General features: G+C 51.2%; 1 protein-coding gene across 1 annotated transcript in view; it reads left to right on the top strand.

The window, feature by feature from the left end:
* Positions 1–16,488, top strand: part of LOC138525055 (mitochondrial inner membrane m-AAA protease component AFG3L1-like) — a 587,730-nt gene that overhangs the window by 496,949 nt on the left and 74,293 nt on the right. Inside the window, exon 14 of the mRNA XM_069635555.1 lies at positions 4,459–4,574. Within this exon, the coding sequence (XP_069491656.1) occupies positions 4,459–4,574 (116 nt within the window). The remainder of the gene's footprint in view (positions 1–4,458; positions 4,575–16,488) is intronic.

The raw sequence follows: 16,488 nt of genomic DNA, 5'->3' as shown, positions 1-16,488 counted from the left end.
TCAAGTGCTGCCGTACCTACTGTCGCTGGCCAAGGCTGGACTGACTCACGCCTCCATCAAGATACATCTGGCTGCGATCTCCCGATACACCAGAACCACAGGACGAGCGTCCTTGTGGTCCCATCGCCTGGTGAAGGAATTTATGAAGGGACTGTTCCGATCGTTCCCGCCGGTGAAGGCCCCTGCCCCGGCGTGGGAACTCAACGTGGTGCTGACCAGGCTCATGGGGGCGCCATTCGAGCCCCTGCATTCGGCACTGTTGAATTTCCTGTCGTGGAAGACTGCGTTTCTTGTGGCCATCACCTCCGCACGACGAGTGGGAGAGATCCAGACCCTATCTTGCAAGCCTCCATACTTGACTTTCCACGACATGAGGGTGGTGCTGAGGACGTACCCCTCTTTTATGCCCAAGGTGCCGTCGGACTTCCACCTTAACGAGCCCTTGGTGTTACCTGTTTTCTTCCCGTCGCCTTCGTCACCGGCCGAGAGGACTTTGCACTCGCCGGATGTGGCTTGAGCGCTGAAGTTCTACGTGGACCGCACGAAGAGTTTTCGGAAGACATCACAGCTATTTGTGAACTTTGGACCTGTGAACCAAGGGAAGGCTCTCTCGAAGGCTTCCATTTCCAGGTGGCTCTCCGGCTGCATCACGCACTGTCATCGGTTGGCAAACCAACCGTTTCCTGGCCGTCCGAGAGTCCATTCGACCAGAGCTATCGCTGCTACCACGGCGCTCTTGTCTGGTGTGCCCCTGCTGGACATCTGCAGGGCTGCTACGTGGAGGTCGACGCACACCTTCACGAGATTCTACTGCGTCGACTGGGATTCCAGGCAGGAGTCCAGGGTCGGCCAAGCAGTGCTGCGCAACCTGTTTGCCTAAGGTGAGCCTGATGAGGAGGTAAGAATTGCTTAATGTTGAGTTTTTTGATGTACTGCTTAATGTTGAGTCTTTTCCACCTCCCGTTGGTTGTGCATGTGTGTACTGCTATGTATTCTTATATTCATGAGCATGTGAATCCATGCCAGACCCCATGCTGGAGAAGGAACAAGTTACTTACCTGTAACTGTTGTTCTCCAGCATGGGTCTGGCATGGATTCACATGCGAACCCTCCCTCCTACCCCTCTGCGGCTCTTCACTTGGTCATACTGCCACATTGCGTGCTACCAAATCTGAAGATGGCTGCCAGAGGCGGGGCTTAGGGAGAGGGCAGTCATTGGCTTGGGGCAGTATGACCCAGAGACCAGTGATTGGTTACTACTGAGAAAGACAGATCAGAAACGAAACTGATACTGATTTTTTTCTTTACCGAGGATTCCCGGCCTGACGGGGAATATTCATGAGCATGTGAATCCATGCCAGACCCATTCTGGAGAACAACAGTTACAGGTAAGTAACTTGTTCCTTCGTTGTAGGCCAACAGCGCATTACCACTTCAAATTCCTGCCATTCAGTATTTCCTCTGCGCCAAGGGTTTTGGTTTTCAGCAAGCTGCTAGTGGTGGTGGTGGCGGCTCACCTCCAGGAGCAAGTGCATCCATGTCTTTCCCTATGTGTATGACTGGCTTGTCTGAGCTCTGAGTGTAGTGTCTGAGCGTCTTCTCTGCACATGCACTCTTCTTCACAGCCTGATCTGCAAAAAAAAAGTTTTTTGCCGTCCCAGTTTCTTTCATCAGAACAGTCTTGGACACTCGTCTGGGCAAGGCATCCCCACCTGAAGACCGAGTGGCGAATAATTTTCAGATGGCTCATGTCTTCCAATGCCAGGAACGAGTCCCAGCCTCAGACTTCTTGCGCTTTTTTTGCCTCATGGCCTGCTGTATCCAAGTGGTGCCAGAGGCGAGGCTGCGCATGAGCTCGCTTCAGTGGCTTCTGCGTTGCCAATGGTCGCAGTTTCAGGGCCACATGTCTAACCCTTTACCGGTGGCTCAGGCTCTTGTGTGGTGGGAGATGTGAGACCCCATGAGAGGCACGTTGTTTTGCCAACCTTGGCCCCAGGTGACGGTGGTCACGGACACATCTCTGACTGGTTGGGGTGCTCACCTGTCAGGCCTAACGGTGAGCGCACTGTGGTCGTCCGCAGAGTTTCGAGCACACTTCAGTTTGCTGAAGCCGAGGGCAATCAGGCTCACCCTGGTCACTTTCCACACCTCCTGTCAAACATAAGACTGTGTTGTTCCTGACTAATAACACAGTGGCCATTCACTACCTTAACGAGGTGGTATGGGCTCCTTTCCTCTTTGCAGAGAAGTGATGCAACTGTGGTTCTGAGCACTGGATAAGTCTCTCTCTGACGGCTGCCCATCTTGCAAGGAGAGAGAATGTCATAGTGGATGCCTTGAGCAGACCGCTTCCTACGAATGGGAGCTCTGCTAGATCTTCTCCTTTTGGAGAACTCCTCAAGTAGACCTCTTTGCTTCCAGTGTCAAAGGAAGTGTGAGTTGCTCTGCTCCGGAGAAATTCCTCCTCAAGGAGCTCTGGGGGGACGCACTGACATTCGAGTGAACGTTCGACCTTTATGCATTCCGATCCCCGTCAGTCCACTGGTTCTCAGAAGTTGCTGCTGTTCAGAACCATGATGATCCTGATTTCTCCGAAAAGGGCCCGGAGAACGTGGTATCAGCAGTTGCTGGACATGTCCATCTGCCCTCCCTGGTGGCTTCCGAGGAGAGTCGACTTGCTCTCCCAGTCGAAGGGATGGGTCCTCCAACTGAAACTCAGCAGCAGGAACCTTCAAGCTTGGCTACTGATAGGCTGAGATACCTGGAGTGGGACTTGTCAGAAACAATACGTCCTCAATGTGCTCTTTTGAGCTAGGAGGCCGGCTATGAAATCCATTTATGCCTACAGATGGGGTCAATTTGCGGCTTGGTGCCGGGAAAGGGATCTGGATCCTTTACCCTGCCTGCTATCCCGCTGTTGGATTTTCTGCTTTCCTTGGGCCGGACAGGCCTGCAGATTGGCACTGTGAGGGTTACCTTGCCGCTATTGCCGTGTTCAAGAGGTCCCCGGAACAGGGCTCGTTTTTCACAATCCCTTCTGTTAAGCAGTTCTTGCGGTGCTTGTACAGCCAGTTTCCTGCACACCAGTTTGTGAATCCGGCGTGGGATTTGAATTTAGTTTGAACGTTTCTTATGGGTGCTCTGAGCCCATTCATTCCTGTTCTATTAAATTGCTCACCCATAAGGTGATTTTCGTAGGTGCGAGACTGCTGAGTGAGCTCCAGCGTTGGCTGTTTTACCTTCCCCTTTGTTTTTTCCAAAGAAAAAGGGAATTTGAGAGGGAGACCCTCCTTTCCGCCAAAACTGGTCTCTGATTTCCATCTCTCAGAAGATCCATCTACCTGTGATTTTTTTTTTTTTTTTTTTTTTTTTTTCCTCTGCCTCACCCTTCCAATGCAGAGGAAGATTCAATCATCTGGACCCCATGCAGCCCTTAAGTTCTACATCTCTTGGACTGGAGAGACTAGGGAAGATTACCAGCTTTTTGTTGGTTACGCTGGTGCTTGTGCTGGCACTGCTGTGACCAAACGGACCCTGTCAAAGTGGATCATTCTCTGCATTTCAGAATTCTACAATCTGGCATGAAAGGATGTGCCTGAGGGTCTCTGAGCACATTCTACCAGAGAAGTGGCTGATGCCTCTGCATTGAAGAGGTGAGTCAGTGTCCTGGACATTTACAAGGCAGCAATATGGGCGTCTTTGCACATGTTTGCTAAGCATTACTGCTTGGTTTACATTGCAGGACAGGATGCCTGTTTTGCTTGGGCAGTCCTCCATAGTTTTCTGGTTTAGGTGGTGTCCTTGCTACTGCTTTGGGAGTCTATCCTAGATGAGCAATCCGTCGGAGGAAGGAATACATTAGAAGAAGAAACAACTTGCTTCTCTGTAATGTTATTTCTGATGGTTGTTCCACCCACCGATTCCTCATCGCCGGCACTGCCTGGCCCCCTTGACGGAAAGCTAGTACACCATTGGTTCTGCAGTCCCTCTGTGTCAGAGTGCTAGGAATAAATGGTGGAACTAAGGTCATGGGGTGTGGCCCCTCAATACATACTGGTCCCAATGCCATGTCTGGCGCAGGGCACGTAGATTCATCGGAAAGAGCAGACATAGTGCTGCACTGCACACCCTAGCGGCAGAAATGTTTGCGAAGAACAGCTGCGCTGGGATAGGATTTTGATAGATGTGGAATCCCTGAGAGGAACATCCATCAATCAGAAAGAACATTACTGAGATGCAAGTAATTTGTTAATTTCTCTAGTTCAGCAGTTCGAGCATGGCCCTAAAACCCTACATTTGAGTACAGGTAGTATATCCTTTGTCTTAGTACAAACTATTTTATTTCCATGGTGTGTACACTCACTGTTAAATTAGCCCTTGGCCTTCTTTTTTCTAATTTATTGGGACTGTTTAAAGTGCAGCATTTGATACATATGATAACTTTTCTGCTGTGATCAGGTTTAGAGAAGAAGACCCAGGTTCTTCAGCCGACAGAGAAGATGACAGTGGCATACCATGAAGCTGGACATGCTGTGGTGGGCTGGTTCTTGGAGCATGCAGATCCCCTCCTTAAGGTGTGAGCTTATTTTCCTTTAGTGCCAGTGCAGCTATAATGAAGCACTTTCTTCTGCCTTTCAAATGTAATGCTGGTGATTTATAAAGTGTGCATTGCAAACTGAATAGTCTATAAGCACTTAAATCATAGATATTATTGGTGCTCTTTTTGGGATTCCAAATTGGAAACTGCAGGCCTCTGGGTAGGTGATCGAACCACTGACCGATGTTTCAGGCTGAAAGTATGTCAAGGGGGTGTGTTACTGTTATGCGTGTGTTACAGTTGTGTTTATGCACAAATAAATATAAGTGTATTGCCATGCTGCCCAAGGAGCCTGTTGACAAATATCCTTGTTTGATTGAGTCATTGAATTTTAGATGTTAACATTTTACAGTGTAATTGCATTAAAAAAACTGTGAATGCAAAGTGAATTGTTTGGGGTATTGAATGTAGGCTACTAAGGGGTGGAGGGCAAGGGTGTTATAGCAGTTTTGATTTTATTCACCAGAGAAAGGTCTAATGTTTGACTCTCGTGCCAAGTTGCTGCTTCCCTTTGGGCATTTTTCATGCATCCCCATGGTGTCTACTTACCTCATCTCATTTAACTGCTGCATCCATGGACGATGGCCTGTAACACACCATGGCGTCTGCTATTTGGACTACCCTTGCACTCTTGAATTATGTAATTTGACACTGCAGTTTCTCCAGCATTGGATCTTTCATGGATTCACGTGCTGTGAATATTCCCCGTCGTCAGGCTGGGAACCTCGGTCATTTTAAATGAGCGTTTTCCTATGGAAAACCTCAACACTTCAGTATCCTATCAACATTCTTTTTGGGTGCTTTAGACCCCACCAATACGACATAGGGTATAAATATCCCCGGCCCCGCGGCTTCCCTTCAGATTTCAACCATCTCCAAAGTGTTGGATCACCTTGTGTTCGTTGAGTTTTTTGCACATGCTTGTACTACGGTGGTTCGTGATGTCTTCTGGTCCGAAGAAGTCTCTGTTCCGGCCCTGTGCGACTTGTGGGCTGAAGAAAGTGTATGAGGGGGACGGGCATATGGACTGCATCTATTGCCTTTACCCTCATCACTCTGCGTACTCTTGCGAGATTTGTAGAGGTTTTTCCGCAGAAGACCCTTAAGGACCGCAATCAGCGGTTGATTTGTTGGCTTAATGATGGCACCTATGCCGCTTCCGAGGTGGGAGCAGTGTGGAGCTTGTCCCCTGAGTGGCCTGTACAGGTGGTGGATCATCGCTGGGTGGCGTCAGCTGAGCCTGCGGCAAAGAAATCTCGGCCAGCTCCTGGGTCGGAGGCCGGAAAGAGTGGTGGAGCCTCTTCGAGTAAGCACCTGTCGAAGGGGGTTGCTTCGTCCAAACATGGTCGGTCGGACCATTCCCGGGGGGGTCTGCAGGTAGGCCCGAGAAGTCGAGCTCTGGAAAAGAGGCGGCTCAGGAGAAGGCCAAGAAGGACTTGTCGAAGCGCTCCTCTTCGGGGGACCATCACAGGTCATGCTCTAGCCGAGAGTTCTCAAAGCACCTGTCCAGCGGGGCTAAGCACACTGCTTCGCCTGGGAAATCTGTACCGCAGGTGGCGGTTCGGACGACATCCTTGTCGACGGGAGTCGGGGTTTGATAAAGGACTGATGCTGTTCTCGTTGTCGACAATGGATACTGAAGATTTGGTGCTGACGAGTGGCACGTGGCAGGCATCCACCTTTTACTCGCTGATGCCAGACGCCATTTTACATCCAGAGGTGGCTACTTTTTCAGTGTCCTCGGAAGTGGACGATGACCGGGAGCAGGTGTTTCAACCGTCTGCCTTGCGGTTGCAGTGTGTTGGACCTTCGTCAGGGGCCGTGGGGGCTGGTCCAGCTAGTTACCCGCTGGTGAACCCGCAGGCTATGTTGTCTCTTCAGGTTCTGTCCACATTGCAATCCTTGTTGGGCCAGTTGGATTCTAGGTTACCCCCTCTGCCTGTGGTTCCGGTGGGTCCTGTCATGGATGCGGCTGGTGTTCCACCACATTCGGCGGCTATGGTGGGGTTACCGGGGCCTCTGCCGGTGAGTGAAGATCGTCCTCGTTCCTACCCTGAGGAGGGTGAGCTGCTAGAGTCTGAGTCGGACAGTGTGCCTCGTGAGTCCATGTTTACGGGCTCTTAATCGCCGACGTGGGATTCGGGCACAGAGGTGGAACAGCCTCGTAGTCCAGCACAACCTTCCCCTCCCGATGATGTTGGGGCGTTCCATGCCATGATGGCTGAGGCATGTGTGGAATTTGGTTTGACTCCTGAAGAAGAGCGTAAAGAGTGATTCCTGTTCCACATGGACAAGAGACGGAAAGCTGTATTCTCCGTGCCTATCCTGGACCACGTGTGGCCGGAGGCCCTGCGCATGATGCAACATCCCTTCTCCGAACTGGCTGTCAAAGGGAGGCTGGAGAAGAAGTTTAAGGACCCGAACTCTACTCCGAAGTGCTTAGTGTCCCAACCCACTCCTGAGTTGGTGGGTTTGGCGGCAGCCAGTCGTAAAGCCCGGAGTCAGCACAAGTGTGTTACTCCTCCGGACAGTGACGCCAGGAGACGGGATGCCTTCGGGAAGAAGGTTTTGACTGTTGGATGCGACGACAGTGAAAGCGGCCAACTCCCTGGCGATCATGGCCCGCTATCATCGTGAGATGTGGCATCGGCTGGCACCTATTTTGGAACATCTGCCAGAGGAGCACCACAAGTCCGCCATGCTTTTGGTGCGTGAGGGGCAGGAAGCTTCCAATCACAGTATTAATATAGCTGTGGGCCTAGCAGAGTCTGGCTTTAAGCAGATTAACAAAGGCGTTGTACTGCGTCGCCAAGCCTGGCATAAGTGCACAGACTTTCGCCCTGAGGTGCATTATAAGGTTCTGGACATGCCTTGTGAAGGGGAGCAGTTGTTTGCAGAGAAAATGTATGAGGCCCTCAAAGGTATGAAGGAAGACACTGAAACTGCTAAAACGTTGGGAGCTTTGCAGAGTGGGTAATCCTTTCGTCCGTTCTGACGGGCTTCGGGAAATGCCTGGTTTACTTCCACCAGGGACAGAGGTTACGGTCGATCTGGGTATTCCTCCCAGGGGTATAGGAGGTTGGAGCAGTCGGCACAGAAGTCAGGACTTTCGTGCCTCGAGGAAAAAAGAGTTGCGCAGTCCTCCTCCTCTAAAGGGAGACAGGCTAAGCCACAACAATGACTGTCTTCAGGGAAACCTGCTTGGGGGGGGGGGGGGAGGGCAGGGTGGCACTGCACATGGACGAGTGGTGCAAGATTACGTTGCACCAGGGGGTGTTGGATACGGTGCGTCTGGGCCACTCACTGGCGTTGAAGTGTTCCCCAGTTTCCATTGCTCCAGTGTATACCGTGCAACCTCATCTTCACATCCTACGGCAGGAGATTGTACTTATGCTGCAGAAAGGGGCTATAGGATTGGTTCCGGTGGCCGAGAAGGGTCAGGGTGTTTATTCCCGTTATTTTGTTGTAAAGAAACCCAACGGCAAGTGGCGGCTCTTTATCTTTGGGCGTTGAACAAGACTCTGCAACGCCTGAAGTTCAAGATACTCACTCTTCAGGAAGTCATTCGGTCAGTACAGCTGGACAAGTTTCTGGCGTTGTTGGATTTATAGGACTCATACTTCCACATCCCCATGCGTCGACTGCACCAAAAGTTCCTGTCGTTTGTCGTAGGAGAAGAACATTACCAATTTCGGGTGCTCCCGTTTGGTTTAAAGTAGTCTCCCAGGACGTTTACAAAATGTTTGGCGCCAGTGGCGGCGTGGCTCCGACAGGAGGGGCATCATGTATACCTGTACCTGGACGACTGGCTGGTGCGGGTTTGTTGCCAAGGGAAGCACAGGAAAGTCTCGGCGCTACCAGGCAGCTGTTGCAATGGCTGGGCTTCGCCATAAACCTCGAGAAGTCTTTTCTGTTGCCTTCCAGGGACTTGGTGTTTCTGGGGGCAGAGTTTCAGACTCGTCTGGGACTTGTGAAGCCTTCGGGCAAGAGGGTGTTGAAGCTCTGGAAAAAGGCAGCGGAGTGGAAGATTGGTGCAAGGGTGTCGGTCCGGACCTACACGTCGCTGTTGGGGGGTCATGGCGTCCTGCATTCCGCTGGTGCCGAACTGTCGTCTCTACATGCGGCCAGTGCAGGAGTTCCTTGCGGACCGTTGGGCTCAGAGTCGAGGCTCATGGTCGAACAAGGTGGTGATCGACAGTCTGGTGGCTGCTCTTCGCTAGTGGCAGTGCTCCGAAAATCTGGTTCGGGGCATGCCGTTGCTGGATCCGGAGTGCTAATTCACGATTGTGGCAGATGCATCTCAGGCAGGATGGGGGATGCATCTTGGCGGCTCACAGGTTCAAGGCCTGTGGATTCCACATAAATGTGCTCGAGTTGAGCGATACATTGGGCCCTGAAACAGTTTCTGCTGCACATACACCACTCGGTGGTGAGGATGTTGACAGACGATACCACCACAATGTTTTATCTCGGAAAGCAGGGGGGCACATATTCCAGGATGCTTTCGAAAGAAGTGCGGGATCTTTGGCATTGGACTCTGTCGCACGACATTGGCATTGTGGCGTTTCATCTGCTGGGAGTGTTGAATGTACAGGCGGACACGCTCAGCAGGGATGTCTGTCAGCTCCACGAATGGCAGCTGAAGGAGCAACAGGTCTCAATGATCTTCGGGAAATGAGGCCATCCTCAGTTGGATCTCTTCACAACGAGGGAAAACAAACAGTACAGGGAGTTTGCCAGCAGGTGGGCTCACCCCGAGTCTCTGCGTTCTCGTCCCCGTGGACAGGCCGGTTTGATTATGCCTTTCCTCCCGTTTCCGCTCATTCGACGGACCGTTCAGTGGATTCAGAGATGCCCATGACGTGTGATTCTGGTGGCTCCGTTCTGGGCCAGGCAGCTGTGGTTCTCGGATCTCCTTCATCTGTCCGTAGCGACGGCAGACTTTCTGTCTCAGGAAAAGGGAGCTGTGTGGCACCACAATCCGGGCTCTTTCACCCTGACTGCTTGGCTCCTGACTTCTCAGAGTTTGGCCTGGTAAGGCTGTCCAGTTACTGTCGACAAATTTTGGAGGCGGCAAGAGCACCGTCCACGAATGTCTCCTATGCATGCAAATGGAAAAGGTTTTGTGTGTGGTGTAAGGGCCAGCCGGGATGGACCCTTTGAACATTTTGCCTGAGCAAAGTTCTTCCCTACCTGTTGCTGTTGGCGAAAAGAGGCCTGTTGCTATCATCCATAAATGTTCACTTGGCTGCCATTTTGAGGTTTACAAGGAGGAGACATGCGGCTTCTCTGTTTAGTGAAAGTCTGCTCAAACATTTCTTGAAGGGATTGTTCCGTACTTTTCCTCCAGTCAAGAAATGTCCTCCAGTGTGGAGCCTTAATGTGGTTCTGGCCGGTCTGATGACACCACCGTTTGAACCGATGTTGATGACTCCTTTGCAGTTTTTGTCCTGGAAGGTGGCTTTTCTGGAGGCCATTACTTCGGCCAGAAGGATGACTGAGTTGTAGGCGTTGGTTGTGGACCCTCCATACCTGTGGTTCTTGAAGGACAAGGTGGTGTTGGCTACTAATCCGCACTTTATCCCTAAAGTGCTGATGACTTTTCATAAACTCTCTACTATTGTGTTGCCCTTGTTTGTTGCTTCAGCCTCCATGCCGCAGAAAGGGCTTTGCATTCGCTGGATGTGAGGAGAGCGTTGAAGTTTTATTTGAATCGTACTCTAGATTTGAGACAATCTAGACAACTGTGGCTTATGGGCCGTCTGTCAAAGGACAGGCAATCTCCAAACAAGGACTTTCTCGTTGGGTGTCCTCTGCTATTTAGTTCTGCCACACTTAAGGTGGAAAGCTTTTGGGAAAGACTTCGAGGGCACATTCCTACTTTGCAGCTATTGGAGTTTACAGCAACATAACATAATCTTTTTTTTCTTCCTCCAATCCTATTGTTCATATGCACGGTCTTTTAAGGATTTATCCTCCCGTTAAGAGACCTCACCCTCTATTGGACAATGTTTTACCATCTCTTGCCCACAAGCCTTTTGAGCCGATGGTATCCTCCTTATTGAAACTTCTATGTTGGAGATTTTCTCTTTTGGTAGCTCTTACTTTGGCATGGAGGGTTAGCGAGATGTAGGCCTTTTCTTCCATGGAGAACACAACTTTTTTTTTTTTTATTTATTTTATTTTTTGCAAAGACCAGGTTTTTTTGAGAACCCTCTGCCCCACCCACATTCCTAAGGTGGTTTTCTGCTTCCATATTAATGAGCTGGTGCGCCTTCAAACCTTTTTTTCCAAATCCTCAGTCCCCTGCTGAGGTTATTCTTCATTGTTTACATGCCTGAACACCCCCTTAAGTTTTACATGCACATTACCATGCAGTAAAGGGAATCCAACACCTTTTTTGCTACATTTGGTGGGCCGAACCTAGATACTCAAGCAGCTAAGGCGGCGATTGCTAGGTCCCTGGTTACTGGTATTAATCATTTTTATGGCATGCATAAACTTTCTCCCCTTAATGGGCTACATGTCGATGGTGTCCGGGATAGAGCAACAGCTTTGACTATTCTGTGTAATGTACCATGGGATGTGATCAGCAAGACTGCTAAGTGTTCCACACCCTTCTTTTTACAAACACTAGTGAGGCAGGCTAGCTTTGGTCAAGAAGTCCTCCAGAACTTTTTCTTAAGTTGCTAGTAGGGCTCTTCCCTCATGAGGAAGTGTGCTTTGCAGTGCAAAAAAGGATCCTGTCCCAGCCCTGTTCGACTGACTCCCACCAGTATAGAGGAAAGGGGATTATGGACTTAGGAGAGTATGTTAATCACTTCAGTGAGTAACTTTCTTAATCATTTTTTCACACTGTAATTTCTGCTTTCAAATAGATCCTTCCTCCCACAGATTTCTCATCTTAGATGTACTCCTACGTCCCGTCCCCTTTCCTCCATCCTGCATGGGGGTTCCTCGATAGGGACGGGAACAGAACCTTTTTCACCAGAAAAATAACTCTCTCCCTTTAAATGTATATGCGCGCGCAGCCCCAGGAGCATATGCTTCCTTGACCCTGCCCACCAGCGTCACACCTCAGTCCTCTTTTCTTCGTCGACGGGAGCAGACCGGTTTCACCAGCGCTTGTGGTTAAGCCCTCCTTGGCCTGTAATTCCATGCGCTTTCTCATAGTTTTATTAGAACTATTAATTCTATTAAATCTTTTTCAGATACAATACTGCCAGGGATACACTGTCCACTGGTGCCCCAGCCCGTGCTGTTGTTTGATGGTTTGTTCCCCACGTCTGACCCGCATGCCCTCTGTCTCCGGTGCCTAGGAGAAGATCACGAATAGGACGGCTGCTCAGCGTGCGACGCGCTCACTCCCCGGTCCCTCAAGAAACGGTTGGCTCGGTGGGGCGAGCTGTTCTCCAGGTCGCCGCCCGAGCACCTTCAAGAACACATGCGGAGGAAGACCAAGAAGGCAAGTACTTTGTTCAACAAAGCACCCTGTAAGGACTCCTCCTTCCCAGAGAAAAACTGCCAACGGGAGGGGCCAGTCGGGCCCTAGCAGTAGCAAGAAGAGTACTGAGGCTGCAACAGCTACCGGCCTATCAGCCGAGGGGTCCACGTTTCGCTGCCTAGCAGCTGTCACTCCGGGACTCGCCCCGAGGGGCTTTGCCCTATTACCAGGCCTACACCTCAGGTGGTGCCTAGACACAGCGCAGATAGCACTACCGGCCTCACGGCTGAGGTCATCAGCCTTCCAAGCGCATGCCTGTGGTGCAGGGAGGGACAGTGCCTACACCTACGAGCAGGCAGGCTGAAGCCAGACCCATGTCATCCAAGGGGCCACATGCTGATGGTCTGGACAAGATGGCGGCGCACAGGGACAAGATGGCAGCCGGACCAGAAGCTTGCCATGCCGATCCACCCCAAAGGTGGGAATCCTCGACTACCGGGTCAGAGGCCCGCTTATCCAGCGAACCCGCAAGGTGGGAATCCACAGCCAGGTCAGAATGGGTGCCTCTGGTCACGTGATGCACAATTTACCCAACCGTCTCGGGAGAAGCACGCTACACAGAAGCGTCGTTCTTGCATACAGCGGGCATGCAGCAATTCATGTCACCACTACAGGCCCCAGTTTAGGAGCGGTCCAAGCCAGCCTTCTGGGAGTGTTTCAACAAATGGGAAACATCTTTAAGGGCATGGTACAAGAGATGCCGCCCCTGCTTCCGCAGCAGCCGACTCTGGTGCAACCTACTCCACTGCCGCAGCCTGTGATGCCTGCAGCACCTGCACAGCTGCCGTCACATGAACCTATGCCAGTCGATCCAGCAGCCCCCATCGACAGAGGATCAGCAGGACACTGACTATGAGGAGCAAGACACCCCTTTGTTGGCAAGGGCATTCCACGACGGAATTGCCGACCTGGCCGAGTACCTTGGCATCCCAAAGCCACTAAAGGAACAGCCAGAGACACGGGGTCTTGACTGAGGTTCTCAAAGTCAGGGCAGAGTCCAGATCTGACATTCCTCTGCAAAACGATGTGGAGACTCTGGCTAATAAGGGGTGGTTGAAGCCTCACTGCACACCGCCAACTAACAAAAAGCTAGATGCAAAATGTATGCAAGTGGAGGGCGACTCTCTGCTCTTATCAGTTCACCCTCAGCCACTGTCATCGCGGCAGTATCTATGTATGCCAAACCGCAGATGTTATCGGTAAGCACTACCACTTCTGCGCTCCTGGGCAAGGCCTACGGTTAAAAAGTTTATTCCAACTCGGGTCGGAAACGCCATATTGGCTGCGGCAAACCAAAGGCTATGGAAGGAGATCGCCGACTTCCTCCCGGATCTACCTTCCCACAGGCGGCCATCCTTCGAGGCTGGCCTGGCAGAGGCCAAGCTGGTGGCCCAGGACATCATGGAGGCTACAGTTGCCCACTTTGATATGGTAAACCGAGCCGTTTGTGTGGCCACAGACATGAGGAACAACCTGGCTAAGGGCAACCAGGTTCAGTCCTGATGTCAGAAGAGAATCTTGGATCTCCCCTTCGAGAGAGGCGATGAAGAGCTGGACACAAAGAAAAACAGTTTCTAGACTGCCAAATCGCCGCCGATTCTTACCAAACCGGCAGCTAAAAGCTGTGGGCAGGCCCAGTCTGTCGGACGAGGGTCAGACATTTGGCGGGTTCCGGGGCTTCCAAGACCGCCGGGCCAGGCAGCCGGACCAGTCCCCCAGCCAGCACAGGCGTAAACACCAGAAGTCTTTCCATAAATGTTTTTCAGTCCCTCTCATGGGCGCCAGCCTCAGAAACAGAGAAGCAAGGACTGGATGTTTCAGATCCACAGCAACCCAGTTGGGGGCAGGTTGGCCCTCCAAAGCCAGGCTTGGAGGGCACGGTTTGCAGACGCATGGGCGATCTCTGTAATCTCTCACAGGGCTTCCGGCTGTCTCTCCCCTCTCCTTACCCTTGTTCCCCTCCCCTTCCTCAAATCAGGACACCATCACTCTTAGCAGAGATTTGCTCCCTCATGGTGAGCGAGGCAGTAGAGCAGGTCCCAATCCCCCAGCAGTGGGTGGACTTTTATTCCTGCATCTTTCCTATTAAAAAAAGAACCAGTCTGGCCTGCGAGTGGTCCTAGATCTTTGTCTTAAACCAGTACCTGCCTCTACAGAAATTCAAGATGGTGACTCCAGCTTTAATAGCAGAGACCCTGTGTGGGGGAGACTGGACGTGCTCCCTGGATCTGAAGGCACATATTTACACATCCTCATAACAAAGGCGCATCGACCCTTCCTCAGATTTCGGGTGATGGGTCTGCATTTCCAATACAAAGTACTAACATTCGGCGTGAATTCAGCACACCGGGTTTTCAAAAGGCTCATGAATGCTGTTGCAGCCCTGCTTCGGTCAGAGGGCCATCATGTATACCCATACCTATACGACTGGTTAGTCCAAGCAGGGTCTCCAGAGCTAGTCAGGTTCTCAGCCTCTTCATGACCTCAATCTATGAGCTTGGGTTCTCGCTCAACTTCCATAAGTCGCACCTCCAACCGGCACAAACACTGGTATTCTTGGGTCTTCAGTCGGGCACCCAAAGGCAAATGGTGTTCCCCACGAAGGAAAAGGTGACCACAATGAGGGCTGCTGTGGGTCACTTCCTCTGCAGAACTGCGGTACCAGCACTTACTGGGTGTCTTGGCGGCCTGTCTACCGGCGGGTCCCTACACCAGGCTACGGATGTGGATGCTGCAGCTAAATTTTTTGGCCTCCTGGGATCAGGAATTGGGAGATTGGGCGGCAGCAATCTCCATACCCCTGCATCTGCACGAGAACCTGGAATGGTGGAGGCATGAATCCAACCTCTGGGCAGGCAGACCCTTCAGACCACGTATAGCGAACCACACCATTACAACATCCTCCTTCCAAGGTTGAGGGGGGGCCACAATGAGCAGTCTTATGGTCTATGGTTTATGGTCGAGGGACGACCAGCATAACCATATCAACTGGTTCGCGGTGATGGCTATCTGGCTCGCTCTCAGGACAATCCTTCCCATCGTCAAGGGCAGAGTGGTGTGCATTCAGGCGGAACACTCTACCTGCATGTATTGCCTCAACAAGCAGGGGGGCACCAGATCTCCGCCTCTGTGCAAACTGGCAATGGCCATTTGGGAATGGGCCATTGCGCAGGACATCAGGATCTCGGCAGTACACCATCCGGGAGAATCTAATTTAGAGGCTGACAGCCTGTCGGCTGGGCTCAGACCACTGAGTGGCAGCTGAACAAGAATAGACCTGTTTGTGCAATCGGACGTGCCAGCGGTACGCCTCCTGGGGTGGCCGGGGTTCCATGGGAGATGCGCTGCAGATTCAATAAAATGGAATGCCGGCCTACTTGTCCGCCTCCTCCCAGCACCCCCCCACCCGACCCCTCTTCTACACAAAGTCCTGGTCAAGATCATGGAAACCCACCAGCTGCGTCACATTCTGATAGCCCCCCAGGTAGCCGGCCAAGCCATGGTTCTCGGATCTGCTCCAGTTGTCGAACCAACCTCTGGTTCCCTTTCCTCTCGGGCCGGACCCCTCCTGGTACAACTGAGGAGCTGTGATCCACCCCTCCCCAGAGAAACTAGGCCTAGCTGCTTGGTCCCTGAGCAGGTAATGCTTCAACAGCTAAAGCTGTCTTGGGACAATCTGGAAATCTTCCAGGAAGCCAGGAGTCAGGCTACACGGAAACAGTATAAAAGCAAATGGACCATATTTTTTTTCTGGGCCAAAGAAAATTGAGTGAACGCACTAGCATGCACGCTAGACCAGGGGTTTGGGTCTACATGGTCAAATATTTCACATTTGACCACATTTATTTTTGCCTTTATTTTTTCTTTCTCCAGAATTGTGGGGGAGTGTTGGGGAGAATTCTTTATAAATGTGATAATTCCCTTCACCTTAGAGACCCCCAGCAACTTTGCTGGATTTTGAGGACTTGATTTTTTTACCTGGAAAGAGTGTGAGCCTTTTTTCCCACTCTTTCATGTTTTATGATATGCGTTTTACTCTTGTGTTCTTTGATTATGGAATTTTAGACAACTCCATAGGTATCCTCTTTTCATGTGTGTCACACAACACCCTCAGTGCAGTGACACAGGGTAGCCTTTTTTGGCTGTCCCAAGGTTTAAACACCTTCTCTAAATCAACTACTGTTTCCCAGAGAATGTAAAGTTAAATTGACTTTACTAGTCTTTTTAAATTCCTAGACCCAGCACACCCTAGCTTACAATAGAGTGCTGGAGGGGTTAACTAGTATCCCCATCTCTAGAAACTCATGTAGCAGTCAGATGCTACCCTTTCCTATAGAAATGGCTCGTGGCAGTGATTTTACAACGAACTTCCATGATTTTTCCCGAC

This window comes from Ambystoma mexicanum, chromosome 1q, assembly GCF_040938575.1.
Source record: "Ambystoma mexicanum isolate Mex_15411 chromosome 1q, UKY_AmexF1_1, whole genome shotgun sequence".
Lineage (NCBI taxonomy): Eukaryota > Metazoa > Chordata > Amphibia > Caudata > Ambystomatidae > Ambystoma > Ambystoma mexicanum.
This window is presented reverse-complemented; position numbering and strand designations above follow the sequence as displayed.